The sequence below is a fragment of the Glandiceps talaboti genome, chromosome 6, assembly GCF_964340395.1.
Source record: "Glandiceps talaboti chromosome 6, keGlaTala1.1, whole genome shotgun sequence".
NCBI lineage: Eukaryota > Metazoa > Hemichordata > Enteropneusta > Spengelidae > Glandiceps > Glandiceps talaboti.
Window position 1 is genome coordinate 16,316,967 of NC_135554.1, and position 17,885 is coordinate 16,334,851.

General features: G+C 34.4%; 1 protein-coding gene across 1 annotated transcript in view; it reads left to right on the top strand.

Moving 5' to 3' along the window:
• Nucleotides 1-17,885, top strand: part of LOC144436259 (dihydropyrimidine dehydrogenase [NADP(+)]-like) — a 31,207-nt gene that overhangs the window by 11,796 nt on the left and 1,526 nt on the right. Inside the window, exons 3-15 of the mRNA XM_078125004.1 lie at nt 2,260-2,433; nt 3,173-3,334; nt 5,367-5,645; nt 6,839-7,034; nt 10,007-10,176; nt 11,402-11,612; nt 12,381-12,565; nt 13,018-13,233; nt 13,918-14,151; nt 14,667-14,871; nt 15,606-15,868; nt 16,435-16,614; nt 17,361-17,507. Of these exons, the coding sequence (XP_077981130.1) occupies nt 2,260-2,433; nt 3,173-3,334; nt 5,367-5,645; nt 6,839-7,034; nt 10,007-10,176; nt 11,402-11,612; nt 12,381-12,565; nt 13,018-13,233; nt 13,918-14,151; nt 14,667-14,871; nt 15,606-15,868; nt 16,435-16,614; nt 17,361-17,507 (2,622 nt within the window). The remainder of the gene's footprint in view (nt 1-2,259; nt 2,434-3,172; nt 3,335-5,366; nt 5,646-6,838; nt 7,035-10,006; nt 10,177-11,401; nt 11,613-12,380; nt 12,566-13,017; nt 13,234-13,917; nt 14,152-14,666; nt 14,872-15,605; nt 15,869-16,434; nt 16,615-17,360; nt 17,508-17,885) is intronic.

Consider the following 17,885-nt stretch of genomic DNA (forward strand, 5'->3'; position numbering starts at 1 on the left):
ATGATTGTGAACAAAATATATGGACTGAGACCATAATGCTAATAAATTATACAGTATAATAATTTGTTCAAATGTTTGTGGTGTACATGTACACGTACTGAATAACCACAAGTAAAAAGTAATAATTAATAATTCATGATCAATAAATTATTAGTATTTGTAATTTTGAGTACTTGACAACATTTTCCTATGGAGTTAGGGGGTTCATGTTTTGCATGGTTGATTTCTGTGAGAAAATGGCAGACTTCATTATTGTATAGCCAGGCTTTTTGTCATGTTTCCATTTCATTAGAAAATATCAAATGATGAAAAGGAAATGTTTTCTTTTATTAGAATGTCATATAAACAAATGTCTGTAAAATTGTGAGTATCGTAACAAGGAAATTCCAGAATTAAAGTCCATTTGTAATATCGCAAAGACATAAACTTTGAAGTGTGTTGAGAACGCAATAATAACTTTGATGAGTCATGTTCAATGCGTAAAAAAGGTACTATAATGACAAAATAAACAAATTAGACTGCTAGTGTTTAGGAATGTTCATAATTAATCATCTTCCAGGAAAGATGTTGCGTCACTGTTGCCATGGAAACTTATAATATTGTATGTCTGTTCTGGTGATTACTATATCATCATTACTTATGGATGACTGAATAGATGTACACCTAATTAAGTCATAGCAAAAGGGAACTGATGAAATTACCTTTTTTATCAATATTTGTATCTTTGTAAAAATGTCATTGATGTACTGTATGCTATTGTTCAGTGTTTTTAGTGCCCAATGAGCACTGCTTAAAATGAGCTTTTTAGAAATTAATGACTGTCTGTTTCTATATGTCTGTATCTAGCTGTATCTCTAGGAATATTTATGTCTGTCTGTCTGTCTGTCTGTCTGTTTGTCTGTTTGTCTGTTTGTCTCACTGTGTGTGTACATCTGTGTCCAGCATACATCTCTGGTAGGAATGGTTCTGTCTGTGTGTGTGTGTCCAGTCAATTCTCTAGGAATGGTTTTGTCAGTTTGTGTGTTTGTCTATGTCCAGCTATATAACTGACAATGTCATGAGTCTATTTCTTTCAAACTTGGTACAAAGATGTCATTATTGTTGTTATTATTATTATTGGATATGTTACTTACTTACTCAAGTCTCATATTTTACGTTTTATAAAAATTTAAATTGATAATAACATTAAATAATAATAATTATGCTTATTACAGTAAGTGTTACGATAATTATGAAAATATGAATACATAATCTATCTAGAAAATGTGATCTGCATAGCGAATGCAAGAAATGTGGTCTGTTAATTTTATAAACACATGTAATGAACCATATATAATATATTTGTAAATCTAAATGTAATATGGAGTCCAGTATTGATTTCTCTTGAACTGGTATTTTCTTTTTATGTCATATTTACATTATTTTTAAGATAAGAAATCCATGTTTAATAGAGCTGTATGGTAACTAGACTATTTACCCAAGTATATAAATGATTACAAATCCGTTGGTAAAAAAAAAAAGAGAAGAGTAAATGGGGCGTCAAGAAATAGCTTACAGCTCGTATAGTCTGACCCCTGACATTGTACACTGTGAATGATAACAATAAAAGGGTTCAGTCGCCCATGGGACTGAAATACCTATGAAAAAAATGTACATACACACTAGTCTGTTTACTACAAGGAAGTCTATACAACAAAAGACAAGTCGATATCTCTCTAAGTTTACAATTTAATCACTTGTACTACTCTACTAAATATATTTCAAAGATTTCCTAAAAATATGTGGAGAATTCTTCGATCTGATTTATTAGGAATATCATTCCAATTGTTTGCACCTGTGAATGAAATAGCAAACTGACCAAAATGTGTTCTCGCATGATACATGTACAGGTAAAGATTTTGATGATGATGGAGTCTCGTATCTTATTCATGTTTTTAGTGGGGGCTATTGCAATGTCTCTGTCCATCCATCCATCCATCCATCCGTCTGTCTGTCTGTCCGTCCGGCATAATATATTATTTCTCAGACATGCAATATTCAATTTCTTTCAAATGGTGCACAAAGGTCACATATCATATGGGACATATGCATGTGTATTTGTTTTTTGGTATATGCAAATTTGACCAAATGGCAGCCATATTTGTAGTAAGTTAATATTCAATATTTGTTGCATAGCTCAAAACTGTTTGTTAAAGGAATAAAATGTCATACTGTGGTACTACAAGTGCAAAATTTACAGAAACCCTTCTTTTTCTTCAGAGCTGTACAACAAACTTGAAGAATAACTTTGATGATGTGAAACATACAACATTAAGTGAGAGGGCAGCATTGAGGGAAGCTGGTAGGTGTCTAAAATGTGCAGACGCTCCCTGTCAGAAGAGTTGTCCTACTCAGCTAGATATCAAGACATTTATTAGTAGCATTGCTACCAAGGTAAGTTAGACACATATTACTCTTACTAGTAATTGAGCCTTTGGGTTTCTAAGATAGACACAAACTAAAACTATTGTCACGACATCTTGATCCAACAGTGATAAGCTAATGAATGGACATTGGTTTAATTATAGTCTCAGTAGGGAGTTCAAGTTCTATAAACTTGCAGTGTAGTGTTTTGGGACTTCCAATGTTTACACAATCTTGATCACAGGGTGATTAGAATCACACAACAGAGGAACTGCTATCACCCACTTGTGTAATCTACTGCCTTGATAGACTATAAGATACTCTTGTAATTTATAAAACAACTTTAGAATGTTTTTCCAAAAAAAAAATGTGAAATAACATATACCAAGTCCGTGTTTATAACTCAGTAAATTACAAAAAGATTCATGTACAATAACAAACATTTTTACACATTTTTTTTAATGTTTTGCAATTTATTGAGTTACACACAAGGACTTGATGTATGTTGTTTCACACTAGTAGAAAAACATAGTAAAGTTGTTTTATAAATTAAAAATCCAAAATAAATACCCAATTCTCATCCATATGGCCACTGTAATAATATTACAAATTATTTATGAGATAAGAAAACTGTAAATGACATGTACATACTATTATGATAATATAATGATTAATTTTTCAATTCATTCCCTTTCTTACATTAAATATTAAAAAATTAATTAATTTAAGAGATAAACAAAATTTTGAATGTATATTTTTATTCCTGTAGAACTACTATGGTGCAGCAAAAGCCATTTTATCTGACAACCCCCTCGGTTTAACATGTGGAATGGTATGTCCAACCAGTGACCTTTGTGTCGGAGGTTGTAACCTTTATGCTTCTGAAGAAGGACCAATCAACATTGGAGGATTGCAACAGTTTGCAACAGAGGTAAGACTGTTGTCATGGTGATTTGGTTTGGATTTGCATATAAACACCTGACTTCTGTGTCATCATGAACTACTTGTTATTTCTAAAATGATGGCTATGAATCCACTCTCTTTCAAAAATATTATCCAGAGAACAAGAGTGAGCAAAAATAGGTGTGAATTTTTTTTAAAACCAATATAAATAACGTCTTTCTCTGTATTAAAGGCAAATTTAAAATTGAAATAGCAAAGCTTGTCACCTTGTTGAAATTATATTTGCTACGAAAGTTTAAATTTATAAGTGATTATATATACCCAAATGTATGTGATTACAAAACCATGGTAACAAAAAACAAGGGTAAATGGGGAGTCAAGAAATAGCTTGCAGCTAGTCTAGCCTGCTGACCCCTGACATTGTACATTGTGAATGATAACAATAAGAGGGTTAAGTCATTGATAGGACTGAAATACATACATAGCTGGAAAAAATGTACACAAACAAGCATTTTACATTTCACAACATGAGCATAATGATTATAAGAATATTCCCTCATACCAAATTGTACATGTTTGCAAGCATAAAGGAGGTTCTAGTGTTCATATACATGGACACAATTTAAAGCTGTAGTAACTGTAACTCGTTGCTATTTTTGGGTAATTTTTGTTGTTGAAAATACACCAACCCATTAGTGGCACTGGTTGAATCATTATAAATTAGCTGAATTACCTGTCTACTGGTCATCGGTGGTAAGAAGCTCCAAGCTGTTAAACGAACTATCAAGATCAGCGAGTCTGATAACAAGGTTTCATGTTGAAATAAACACAAAAAAGATAACGTATCAGCTTTGTTAAGTGATGTTTGTGTGTTATCTTTATGGTGTCTATCTCAACATGGTTATGTGATCTTGATATTTCGTTTAGTAGCTGGGCGAGCTTCTTCAAAAAGAGCCATAAACCCACAACATTTTGTTATGCATTTTATGAGAGGACACTTGTCATAACTCATCATCCCCAGGCTGTGTTACACTAGGTCAAAACTAGGTCAAACTAGGTTAATTTATTCTAAATGAAACTAGGTCACACATGTAATTCATCTTATATCTAAAGGCTGTCTTCAGATTGGAATGTTTTATTACTTGCCAGACTGTTACCACTGTCACAGTGACTGTTTTAAAATAGAAACACAAGTAAATCGTTACTGTACTTACCCTAATTCAAGTTTATGTCAGCTGTTCATAAAGTATAACATATCTGAAGATTTGAAATAGTGGAAAGAGTGGCATTTAATATCAAAAAAATTAACAGTGGTTTTCTGATTGTATTTATATTTCATAATCCAAATATGTTATAGTAAGGAATTATAGGGAATTATACCACAGGGGGCAGGAGGTGTATATTCATTAGTGTGCACATTTCTGTACTAGGAAAATGCAATATATTATTAAAGCAATCAAGGAGTTTCCACCATCAATCATTTTGACTTCATTATAGCCTTATAGTAGTTTCTGTCAATCTACTAGTTTATGTTCAGTCACAAAGTAATTTGTTTCATTTTATATGTGCTAGTAAAATGCATAGAGAAATGATAAACAGAATAATTGTGTTTTATAATTTACAACATGAATTTCCGAGCATGAAAAAAAAGATTTTTTTTTTGAGACTTCAAAGAAGTGAATTTCAGACATTTGAAGAATAAAAGAGAGATGCCACTTCAGGAAATAGAGACATTTTCATAAACTATGGGTTCTGGAGAAGTCACTTCATGATTTTACAGCATCTACAATTACTTGTGAATTCAGAGAAATATCAAGTTGATCTTGTGTTTTTATAGGGTATTTTTTGCTATGGGCTATTGCATGATGGGAGATAGTAGAAATACATTATTCAATGATTGAACACTGAATATTCATGACAGCAGTTTCACACTGAAGTGTATGACATTTTGTACTTACGAATATTTTAATCAAATTTTTTGTAAGCATTTTCACTTCTTGAGTAAAAGTTAATAAACCAGTTTGTGCCAATTTAATTTTACATAAATTCCACTTTTGTAGATGTTTAAAAAGATGAAGATACCGCAAGTACGAGATCCAAGTCTACCACCAGTAGACGACTTACCAGACAGCTTCCATTCCAAGGTGGCGTTGATTGGATGCGGCCCAGCATCTATCAGCTGTGCAACGTTCCTTGCCCGACTAGGTTATACTGATGTGACAGTATTTGAAAAAGAGAATTTCATTGGTGGTCTTAGCTCTTCTGAGATCCCACAGTTTCGTCTTCCATACGATGTGGTTTCATTTGAAGTGGACCTTATGAAAGATTTGGGTGTCAAGGTATGTTTTACATCTCAAATGCTACATGTTGTATGGAGTTCCAGTAGTTGTAAAGTATGTTTTTAGTTGACACCAAGGAAGTGTGTTATTACAATGTGCAATTTTTGTATTCAAAAAACTGTTTGTATTTCCAACTTGTTTTGCATGGTAGCAATTAGGCAAACTGTACACAATGGTTCTATGAAGTAAAACTGTTCTATGCTATATCTGGAGGAAAACTTGTTGTCCAAAAATAGTACAATCAAATATATTGTTCATAAAAGTTACGGATATAATCTAAAGCTGTGTCCAAAACCAGCCAATGTATTTTCTTCAAATATTTGGAAAAAATACTTCAATATGTAACCTTGTCAAAATATTTCTTTCAAGTTTTGGGAAGTAGCTTATAGCTGTCGTCAAAATGTTAAAAATCAAAGTTCAAAGTTTAGAGATTGATAAGAGAGATCTTCATGGATAATGTAGGGCAAAGCAAAGTGGAGCCAACTTATCCATAAATTTCTGTCTTATCGAACTCTAAGCGACTTCAGCTGTCAGCCATTGCTCAGTTTGATTATTGAGAGTGTCAAGCGGGGCTTATACCATATTATTCAACTGCTCTCTCTCTCTACAAGACATTTTCTTTATAAAATAGAAAATTGTAGCAAGTGAACTTGGAAAATTTCTATTGGTTGAGTCAATGAATGGAGGTTGACTCGTAAAGTACAACCAGTAGTCAAAATGACAAGATTACATTTATTAGGTCATAGGTGAAAAACTAACTCTACCCTATTATCATATTATTAGCATTGTCAGATGTACTTATTGGGATGAGTAGACACAAAAGTATCTCAATGTATGATTTATACATCTATCTGATAAATTTATCTTTTTGAAATAACTTACAGGTACAGACTATTGTAAATTTATCAATGGAATCTGCAAACTTTGCCAATTGACACTTGTTTCTGAATGGCAATGTCAATGAGCAAGATTTGAACCGTAATTGTTCCCAAATCAACCCAGCTGAGTTTTCTCTGTGAATGCTATGATATCGGCTATGTGCTTATAAAGGCTACAATGGATTGTATGCTCCCCAGAAAGTTGAGGAAGTACAAAGGGCTATTGTGCCATTATAGGTACATGCAGGGGGTTATTTTAAAGTACATGTAACATATTCTCCATAGAAACTAGCATTATTATTATTTTGATTGCAGCTTGAACTTGGCAAAGGTTTGGGAATGAATGGTTTGACATTGGAGTCTTTACGCAAAGATGGCCATGAGTGTGTATTCCTGGGTATTGGTCTACCGCAACCTAAAGTTATACCAATCTTTGAAGGGTTGACCACTAAGAATGGTTTCCACACGTCAAAGGATTATCTTCCGGTGGTAGCTAAGGCTAGTAAAGCAGGTAAAAACAATGTCATATCTGTGATTGTACAGATCATACTTGTTCAACTGCAGCAGTAGTTGCCATCCTGTGTGTATCTGTAATTTATCAAGTTAATCAGTTGAGATAAAAATCACTTTTACAACTTCACCTTGATTTCCAAGGTCAAGTATGATAGTACCATTCAATCTGATTACATTCTGATGTAGTGAAAGTGACTAGATGTCTTTATTTACCTCTATTTCCATCGTTTTGTGTCAGGGTTTTTTTATCGTTCCAGTCACCCGAATTTGTTTTTATCGTTCCAATCACCCGAATTTGTTTTGATCGTTCCAGTCACCTGGAACAAAACAAACAACACAAAACAATCAAGACAGAGGTAAATAAAGACATCTCACAGCTTTTGCCACATCAGATGTTATTCAAATTGTGTTAAACCATTTATTATCTATAAACCACTGTGAAATGTTTCATTTATTGTCATCTTACTTCAAATTCTACATAAATAGACTACCTGCATGGTTAAGACATATGTTATATTACTGACACTCAAATGTTGAATGGACAAAGTTGAATGCCTACCCAGCTAACACTAGACTTTTGGTAACTAATTGAAACTATTTTTTGTTGAACCTAGCTCATGCGTGGTATAATATACATTTAAATGCTTCATGTCAGTAATAAGAATGTGTTGACTTAAAATAAGGATGACCTAATATGGATATGAATAGCTAGTAAGATTGACTAGACACTTATTGGTATGAATAGCTAGTAAGATTGACAAGACACACATGGGTATGAATAGCTAGTAAGATTGACTAGACACACATTGGTATGAATAGCTAGTAAGATTGACTAGACACACATTGGTATGAATAGCTAGTAAGATTGACTAGACACACATGGGTATGAATAGCTAGTAAGATTGACTAGACACACATGGTTATGAATAGCTAGTAAGATTGACAAGACACACATGGGTATGAATAGCTAGTAAGATTGACTAGACACACATGGGTATGAATAGCTAGTAAGATTGACTAGGCACACATTGGTATGAATACAGTAGCTAGTAAGATTGACTAGACACACATGGGTATGAATAGCTAGTAAGATTGACTAGACACACATGGGTATGAATAGCTAGTAAGATTGACTAGACACACTTGGGTATGAATAGCTAGTAAGATTGACTAGACACACATTGATATGAATAGCTAGTAAGATTGGCTAGACACACATTGGTATGAATAGCTAGTAAGATTGGCTAGACACATATGGGTATGAATAGCTAGTAAGATTGACTAGACACACATTGGTATGAATAGCTAGTAAGATTGGCTAGACACACATGGGTATGAATAGCTAGTAAGATTGACTAAACACACATGGGTATGAATAGCTAGTAAAATTGACTAGACACACATGGGTATGAATAGCTAGTAAGATTGGCTAGACACATATGGGTATGAATAGCTAGTAAGATTGACTAGACACACATGGGTATGAATAGCTAGTAAGATTGGCTAGACACACATTGGTATGAATAGCTAGTAAGATTGACTAGACACACATTGGTATGAATACAGTAGCTAGTAAGATTGGCTAGACACATATGGGTATGAATAGCTAGTAAAATTGGCTAGACACATATGGGTATGAATAGCTAGTAAAATTGGCTAGACACATATGGGTATGAATAGCTAGTAAAATTGACTAGACACACATGGGTATGAATAGCTAGTAAAATTGGCTAGACACACATGGGTATGAATAGCTAGTAAAATTGGCTAGACACACATGGGTATGAATAGCTAGTAAGATTGGCTAGACACACATGGGTATGAATAGCTAGTAAAATTGGCTAGACACACATGGGTATGAATAGCTAGTAAAATTGGCTAGACACACATTGATATGAATAGCTAGTAAAATTGGCTAGACACACAAGTTAATGCATGGCGTGACAAATGTTCACTCAGATATCATGCTAGTCATACTAAGTAGGTGTCTTGTGACACTGTTTTTACTCGACCCAGTATTTACGATCATATGGCAGAGTGCAAGAAAATGTCACACAAATGATTTGCATATCAGTACTTGTGATGTTCTCCATTGTATGGTGAATGCTACTACTCAATTACACTATTAGCTGCCTATATGTATTCTGTTGTCTTGTAATGGTTTCCATGCTATTGAAATTGTCGTGTCGTGTCAGTGCAGAAAGGTCGTATCTGCTATGCTATTGTGTAGGTAGATACGACCTTACACGCCCCGACTGATGCAGCAAAATGTAGCCTATTGTAGGTTGTAACAACTGTGGAGTAACTTCACTAGAGTCAGACATAGGAAATAGTGGCTAGATAAACCTTATCATGGTGCCTGGCTAGATAATCTGACATGATAAACCTTATCATGGTGCCAAGAATAGCCTCTGTTCCATTTCAATACCCATGCTTCTATACTTGCCCTGAAATCAAGAGTGTAAGACCAATGATATATCATATCTTACTATCATACCATGATTCTGGACTGTAAATTCTTCACTGCCAATATCACTGCTCATAGAATTGTGAAGTCATCATGGCATATTTACCATCAACATAACTTTGTACATTAGTCGTGTTTTCAAAGCTTTACTTGTTTTGACCTCTGATGCTGACCTACATTAGACCCCTTTCTCAGTCACCTAAGATGTCATAGTCAGAAAGATTGGCATAACAAGCCACACCATGCATTTTTCCAGTTCAATTCTATATACTGCCCTCAGTGGCTAAATCAAGTTTTACCTTTGTTTTTATGTCAGTGACAGTCTTTTAGCATTCATGTAGAGCAAATGAATTGCATTTCAAGGAGCCTTGCATAAACAGTTACCCATGTTAATGTTTAGTCATTTCATTATTCTGTTTGTAATGCTTTTTTTACACTGAAAAAAGAAGTGAATGCCACCTTAATGTTTGATGTAACCAGTATGTGCATCTTATTATTAATAGGGATGTGTGCCTGCAAGTCTTCTCTACCTCAGTTGAAGGGTAATGTTATAGTACTTGGAGCAGGAGATACAGCTTTTGATTGTGCTACGTCAGCCTTGCGTTGTGGTGCTAAACGTGTGTTTGTTGTCTTCAGAAAAGGCTTCACATCAATCAGAGCTGTACCTGAAGAAGTGAGTACATGTAGATGCTTACACCCCTACATCTCTTTTATGGAATCAACCATACACTATGGTGAAAACAGATGCTTACACCCCTACATCTCTTTTATGGAATCAACCTTACACTATCATAATGGTGAAAACAGTAGATGCTTACACCCCTACATCTCTTTTATGGAATCAACCATACACTATGGTGAATACAGTAGATGCTTACACCCCTACATCTCTTTTATGGAATCAACCATATACTATGGTGAAAACAGTAGATGCTTACACCCCTACATCTCTTTTATGGAATCAACCATACACTATGGTGAAAACAGTAGATGCTTACACCCCTACATCTCTTTTATGGAATCAACCATACACTATGGTGAAAACAGTAGATGCTTACACCCCTACATCTCTTTTATGGAATCAACCATATACTATGGTGAAAACAGTAGATGCTTACACCCCTACATCTCTTTTATGGAATCAACCATACACTATGGTGAAAACAGTAGATGCTTACACCCCTACATCTCTTTTATGGAATCAACCATACACTATCGCAAAGACAGTCAATCCAATATGATATTTAAAAACTGAATAAGAAAAAAAAGAAGGCAGGTCCAATAGTAAATTGAAATTAAATGCATCAAATGATGCAGTAAAAACTGTACTTTTGGTATTTTCAAGGTACATCAAATCTTGTGTGTGTACTGTATTGGGATTTCATTTTATAGAAGTACATACATTTTATTGTAAATACAGAAATTCTCAGTAAAAAATATTTTTTCAAAATATATAAGAAAAATATGAAGAGAAAGTAAAAAGTGAACTAAAAGTATATGGTAACTCCTCTTGGTAGGTAGACTTAGAATTTTGTTGTTGTTGTTGTTGTTGTTGTTGTTGTTGTTGTTGTTGTTGTTTTTGGTACTCCTGTAAACTACAATTAAAATCATGAAACTTGAAACGAAACATCGGCTGGTGCAACAATTTTTTTTACTAACATTGCTACATTTTATTATCCTGCTCAACAAACATCTTTGTTGTTGGTATGAGTTTTGTTGAACCAAACGATAAAATGTAGCATTTATTCAAGTAGAACCAGACAACAACAGTTGTTTGAGGTTTTGTGAGTTAAATTGCGTATAGCTAAAACAGCAAGTGTACACAACACTAAGTCTGTCAGTCTAGTAGGGGGACGAATGTGTGAATTACAAATCCGTTATTGGTATTCCTTCACTAGATGGAGCTTGCCAAGGAGGAGAAGTGTGAATTCATGCCGTTCTTATCTCCAAGGAAAGTTATTCTTAAAGGTGATAAGATAACAGGTCTAGAACTGTGTCGTACTGAGCAACAAGATGATGGTACTTGGTTTGAAGATGAAGAACAGACAGTCAGACTCAAAGCAGATTTTATTATATCGGCTTTTGGATCAACATTGACTGATGACAATGGTAAGAATTTGTAGGGTCAAAGGTCAACTTGAGACTGTTATGGAGCCACATTGACTGATAACAATGGTAAAAATTTGTACTGAGAAAAAAATAGAGGGTCATAGGTCAAATTGAGACTGTATATCTAAATGATATATACTTAGTACATAAACCTTATTTGGTATCATGTCCATGTTATGTTATGCCTTGGAATGGGTATAAAATCTCTATACAACACTGACAGCTTTGTACAATCCTGATGTAAAATGTACATTTTTGGCACATCCAAAAATTACGTCGTTGAATCATTCATGTGGTTTACTGAACAGCTATGCTACAGACATCACGATTTTTAGTGATGTTTATAATATTACAATAAGTAGAGTGAGATTGTGTAATTCTTCATATAGAACAAACACAACACAGAATAAGTTGAGACATGGCAGGTCCCTTTATTAAGCTATCTTCTGTAACTGTATTGGTATTCAACAGCTGACTTATCATTTATTATATTTCTATGACATGTGTGTTCACATGACAATACCTACTGAAGTTTAACATTACTGGTGACTCACTGATGAAGAGCAACTCAGTCCCTTCAAAATATTTGGGTTTAAAAATGTATGTTTGGGGATAATATTTAGAGACAGAATCTAAGTTAAAATGTAATCTCTGTGAAATACATGGCACCCCATTGGGTGAAAGAGATGCTTGATTGGGGCCAAATGACATGATGTATCTTTTGGACAGTCTAGGTAAAATAATGTGTGCTGTTCATCTTATTTTCAGTAAAAGCCGCCATGTCTCCAATCAGATTCAATAGATGGGGACTACCAGATGTTAATGATGAAACTATGCAAACTGATCAAGAATGGGTCTTCTGTGGTGGTGATTTAGCTGGCGTTGCCCAGACAACGGTGGAGTCTGTCAATGATGGTAAACAAGCTGCATGGTATATGCACAGATACCTGCAGGTGAGTTTTGCATTTCATCTTTTTAGTCAGTTTTGTATTACACAGGTGATGCCTTACTTCATAATTTGAAGATGATGGGTTAGAATTAATGTCATCTTTTCAATGTATTACTATGTAAGGATTTCCACTGGAAAGTTTGTTAACTGAAAAAAAAAATGTTGTTCTCTGGAGTACTTTCACCATGATAAAAGTTGAAGTGAGGGTATATTGACTCTGAGTATACCTAACCTTAATGTCTGAGTGAAAAAAACTATTGGTTTGTTGTCTTACATTTTCATTACTCCACCCATAAAGACTGAATAATGTAGACTTGTAAAATTCCCACAAAATGATCCTTATTTTCATTTCACATTTATGTATTTTTGTACTACTTTATGCAAAGTAAGAAGTTAGATATAGGTTCTATATAATCTTTAATAGTTTCATGCCTTCAATATTTTGTATTGTTACAGTCACAACATGGCATTCCTATTGCTGAAAAGCCAAACTTACCCAAATTCTACAGCCCTATTGACTCTGTGGATGTCAGCATTGAAGTGTGTGGACTGAAATTTGAAAACCCATTTGGACTGGCAAGTGCGCCCCCAACGACAACATCTGCTATGATGAGAAGAGGCTTTGAAGCCGGATGGGGCTTTGCTCTCACTAAGACATTTGCCTTGGACAAGGTGAGTTTATTGTCACATCTTACTACAAGTATGGTGAAGAGAAATATTATGTTATCAATTCATGTATACAGTTGTATAAATTGTTGTCCATGGCTGTTGAGTTTCAATACTTTGCAATCTGATTGGCTACCAGGAGCAGTGACCAAAAGTTCTACCTATATATGTACATGAATCCATCTGATCACATTCAAATCTCTGCCATGCAATGTCAAATTGTGCAAAAAACATGGCATGCATATACATGAAGAACTGATTAGGTTTTGGTAAACATCCTATGAATATTAATGATGCATTTGCATAGATAATAATTTTTGGTAATTAGGCAATATCTTCAGAATGCAAACTTGAAATTTCATATACCAGTACTAGTAATGTATAATATTCATTGTGCAGCCATGAATATTTTATTTCTTTTGACTCCCATGATGCAATAGCCCATAGCAAAGATACCCTATAAAGGCACAATCAACTTGATATTTCTCTGAAATTACAAGTAATTGTAGGTGATGTAAAATTTTGAAATGACTAATGAAATTCACCATTCTGAAATTTCCGTGCATGAATTACTGGACTTCTTGAACCAAATTCATATTTACTGATATCTTTTGTGTGTGACGTGTCGTTACAGCTTCAGTATGTGTTTCTCAAAGTGAAAAATGTGTGTCTTTTGTTGTTTCCATTTAGGACATAATAACCAATGTGTCTCCCCGTATAGTACGTGGCACTACATCAGGACATATCTATGGACCAGGTCAGGGTGCCTTCCTAAATATTGAACTGATTAGTGAGAAAACAGCAGCTTACTGGTGTAGAAGTGTCAAAGAATTGAAGGCTGATTTCCCAACTAAAATCATCATTGCCAGTATCATGTGTAGTTACAGTAAAGACGATTGGACAGTTTTAGCTAAGATGGCAGAGGTATGTAGTATTATAGTCCAGACAGATTCAAGTTAAATTTTGAAAAATAATACAAGTTTTCTGTAAAATATATCCAATTGTTTTTATAACTAAGTATCATACATCAGAACATGTAATACCATCGTCGCAAACCACAGCCTCTTTTACGACACCGTCCGAAACACGCAATACCAACATGTGAACAAGTGTTTAATACAAGGCACGTATTGTTCTAAAAAACAAATCAATAAATTTTCGAATTTGATTACAGTAAAATTGCAAGTCATTGTAGTTGGTTCAAATTTGCACTGGAACACAGCTTGGATGTTTGTTGTTGATGTGTCAATTATTGCAGTGACTACAACAAAATGTACAAAAGAAAAAAATGAAAAAAAGAGGGAAATTACCTTGCAAAATTCTACCTATTGAAGTGGGAATTTTGTTACAACCTGTGTCAAAGGTCAATGTGTATGTCAATCATTCTTTTCAGGTGTCATGTGACAGTGAAATATTTGTGTTTTGGTGTTTTTTATCAGGAGTCAAATGCGGATGCATTGGAATTGAATTTGTCTTGTCCACATGGAATGGGAGAGAAAGGTATGGGATTAGCATGTGGACAAGATACGGAATTAGTGCGGAACATATGTAGATGGGTGAAAGCTGCTGTCAAGATTCCAGTATTTGCTAAACTAACCCCTAATGTAACAGAGATCACTGATATCGCTGTGGCTGCCTATGAAGGTAAGGCATCATTTGACTTTGAACCTTGTGGGTGAAAGTTTAGTCTGTACTTTAAGATACTATTCATCGATACTTTGAAGGGGTTCAACGACTTCACTATGAATAGTTTCAGATCTATAGAAGTTCTATTGCCAGAAACAATGACCATATTTCAAAAGATTTTCAAACTCTAAAATAATACATTTTAATTATTTCTTCCATTTTAACATTCCATATAGATGAGATTTATATAGAAATAGAACTTGAATTCCTTAATTTATGGAAAAGTCAAGATTTTAGTCAAATAGAGAATTTCACTGGTTCTCACTGGGATATTTTTCTCATGTTTGTTTGAAATGATATATGTATTCTTTACTGTTCTGTCAAACCATTGAAAATGTCACATTGTAGGTACTAATGTTCTAACTATTTTGCATGTAAGAATCACCAGAGGGCACCCCAGATTTGACAAATTTAGAGCTAAAATCTGTGTTAAAAGAAAAAAAAAGTATTGCAGTAGTTGTTAGACATGTTTTGATTGATGGTAGTTGATAATAAAATAGTGCGATGTGAATAACACGGAAAATGAGTGGTAACTGTATGTCTACTGTCTTTATTCTACAATACTCAAGTATTCAGGCCCTCACTTCTAGTCCCTCCCATAACAGCACTCCTAGTGGCCAAACTAAGAAATCCTTTGTTTTTCATGGCATATTGCTGACCATACTGAGACACATACAACTTGTTAATTTCAGGTGGAGCTGATGGTGTAACAGCAACCAATACTGTGTCAGGACTAATGGGACTGAAAGCCAATGCCAAGGCTTGGCCAGCTGTTGGTAAAGAAAAACGTACCACATATGGTGGTGTATCAGGAAATGCAATCCGACCCATAGCAATGCGTGCAGTGTCAGCGATAGGCAGGGCATTACCAGGGTTTCCTATTCTGGCAACGGGTGGCATTGATTCAGCTGAATCTGGTCTGCAGTTCCTTCATGCTGGTGCATCATTGTTACAAGTATGTAATGGTATCAGAATGAATGTTTTAAAAGTCTGATTTTCAATCCCAGGTTCTTACATTAGTGGCTACTCCACCCTCCAAACATCGCCTTATCTTGTATCAGTAGATTTAACTTTAATACCTGTGGTAGGCCTGTAATAAGTAGATGAATCAGTTGTTTTCGTAACATTATTTAGTTTCACTCAGAAGGAACAAAAATAAAAAGTACAAATTGGGTCAAATTTATTGGGATCTTCTCACAGTTTTTAATAAGGTAGAACTGTCCTCAGGTTTTCTTCAGGGATTCACATCGCACTATTTTATTATCAAGTATTTTGAAATTGAAATTTATTTCCACAAAAAATAGATAAACATACAAATACATCAAAAAAAAAGAAATGAAAATGATTTAAGGTTGTGGGTAAGAGACTAGAAAATAATTTTGAGAAAACTAGCCACTTGATTTCAAAAAGTGTCAATTGTAAAATGTGGTGACTGTAGATGTTCAACTTAAATAGCATCATTTTAATGCAATACAAAGTGTAAATTTATTTGTCAGTTACTTTTAATGTCTACACCTTTAGGTTGGTAGCGCTGTACAAAACCAAGACTTTACTGTCATAGATGATTACATATCTGGACTTCAAACTGTGATGTATCTACAAAGTATAGATGAACTGAGTGACTGGGATGGACAGTCAGCACCAACTGAACGTCATCAACTAGGAAAACCTATAGCTAAACTTAGCAGCATTATTGGCAAGGTAAGGAAAGGATCACAAAATGGCACACAAGCTCAATCATTGAACTTGGTTTGGTTCATTTAGGCTTAAATTCCCTCCCTCTAAAGGAAAGTTCACGAGTGCTTCATCAAAAATTTATATAAAGATGTAAATCATGATGAAAATTGTAGTGATTGGTGCAATATAAAAAACATAGTAAACATATCCAGTAAATAGATAACCTGTTATCGTTGAAGATGTGAAAGTTTTCTAAATTTGTGTTGGTTAAGGACAATCCTCATTAGAATGATACATTCCATAGTTACAGTGGACCACTAGGTGGCAGTATACTCAGGATGACAAATTACATGGTCATAGTTGACCACTAGGTGGCAGGATGATCCGTCAATCCTCATCAGAATGACAAATTCCATAGTTACAGCTGACCACTAGGTGGCAGTATACTCAGGATGACAAATTGCATGGTCATAGTTGACCACTAGGTGGCAGGATGATCCGTCAATCCTCATCAGAATGACAAATTCCATAGTTACAGCTGACCACTAGGTGGCAGTATACTCAGAATGACAAATTCCATAGTTACAGCTGACTACTACAATTGAATCATTCAGTAGCAGTGTATATGGTGTGCAGTATCATAACTTTTTAGGTAGTTTGAGCTGCTTGTGTGTTATAAATCATTTGATCAACAAAGTTGAATATATTTGGTCTTCCTACATAATACTCTCTATGTAAAATAACAAGTAAGGTCCACCTTGTCTTCACAGCACTTACCTAACTTCGGACCATACAAAGTAAAACGTACAGAGCTGATAACAGCTCACAAGGAACAAATAGATTTATTAGCCGAGGAAAACAAGCCAGAAGTTCAACGACCGCCACATCAACCAAAGAAACCCATACTTAGTGTCCAGGTAAATAAATCAATGTATATCTTGTATTAGTATGCATCAGTACTAGGGTATTAAAGTACCTTGAGTATTACTTCTACCCCTAAAGCAAAGTACATATAGTCTTTACTATTGTGTTTTTCCAGTCTGAACTTCCAGAAGTAAGGTTGAAACATTGGGAATAAACTTTTTAACTTATGTACTAAAGGAATTGTCCATTTATTGATCTCATTCATGATAATGTGAGAATGCTGTCTGTCAGTCATTATCCTTTATTCATTAGTTTCATTTATTTATTTATTTATTTATTTATTTATTTATTTATTGTTAAATTAGATTCGTGGCTCATATGAAAAGGGGAAAATATGCAAATGCAAAAATTGTCACAGACCAAAGTTACAA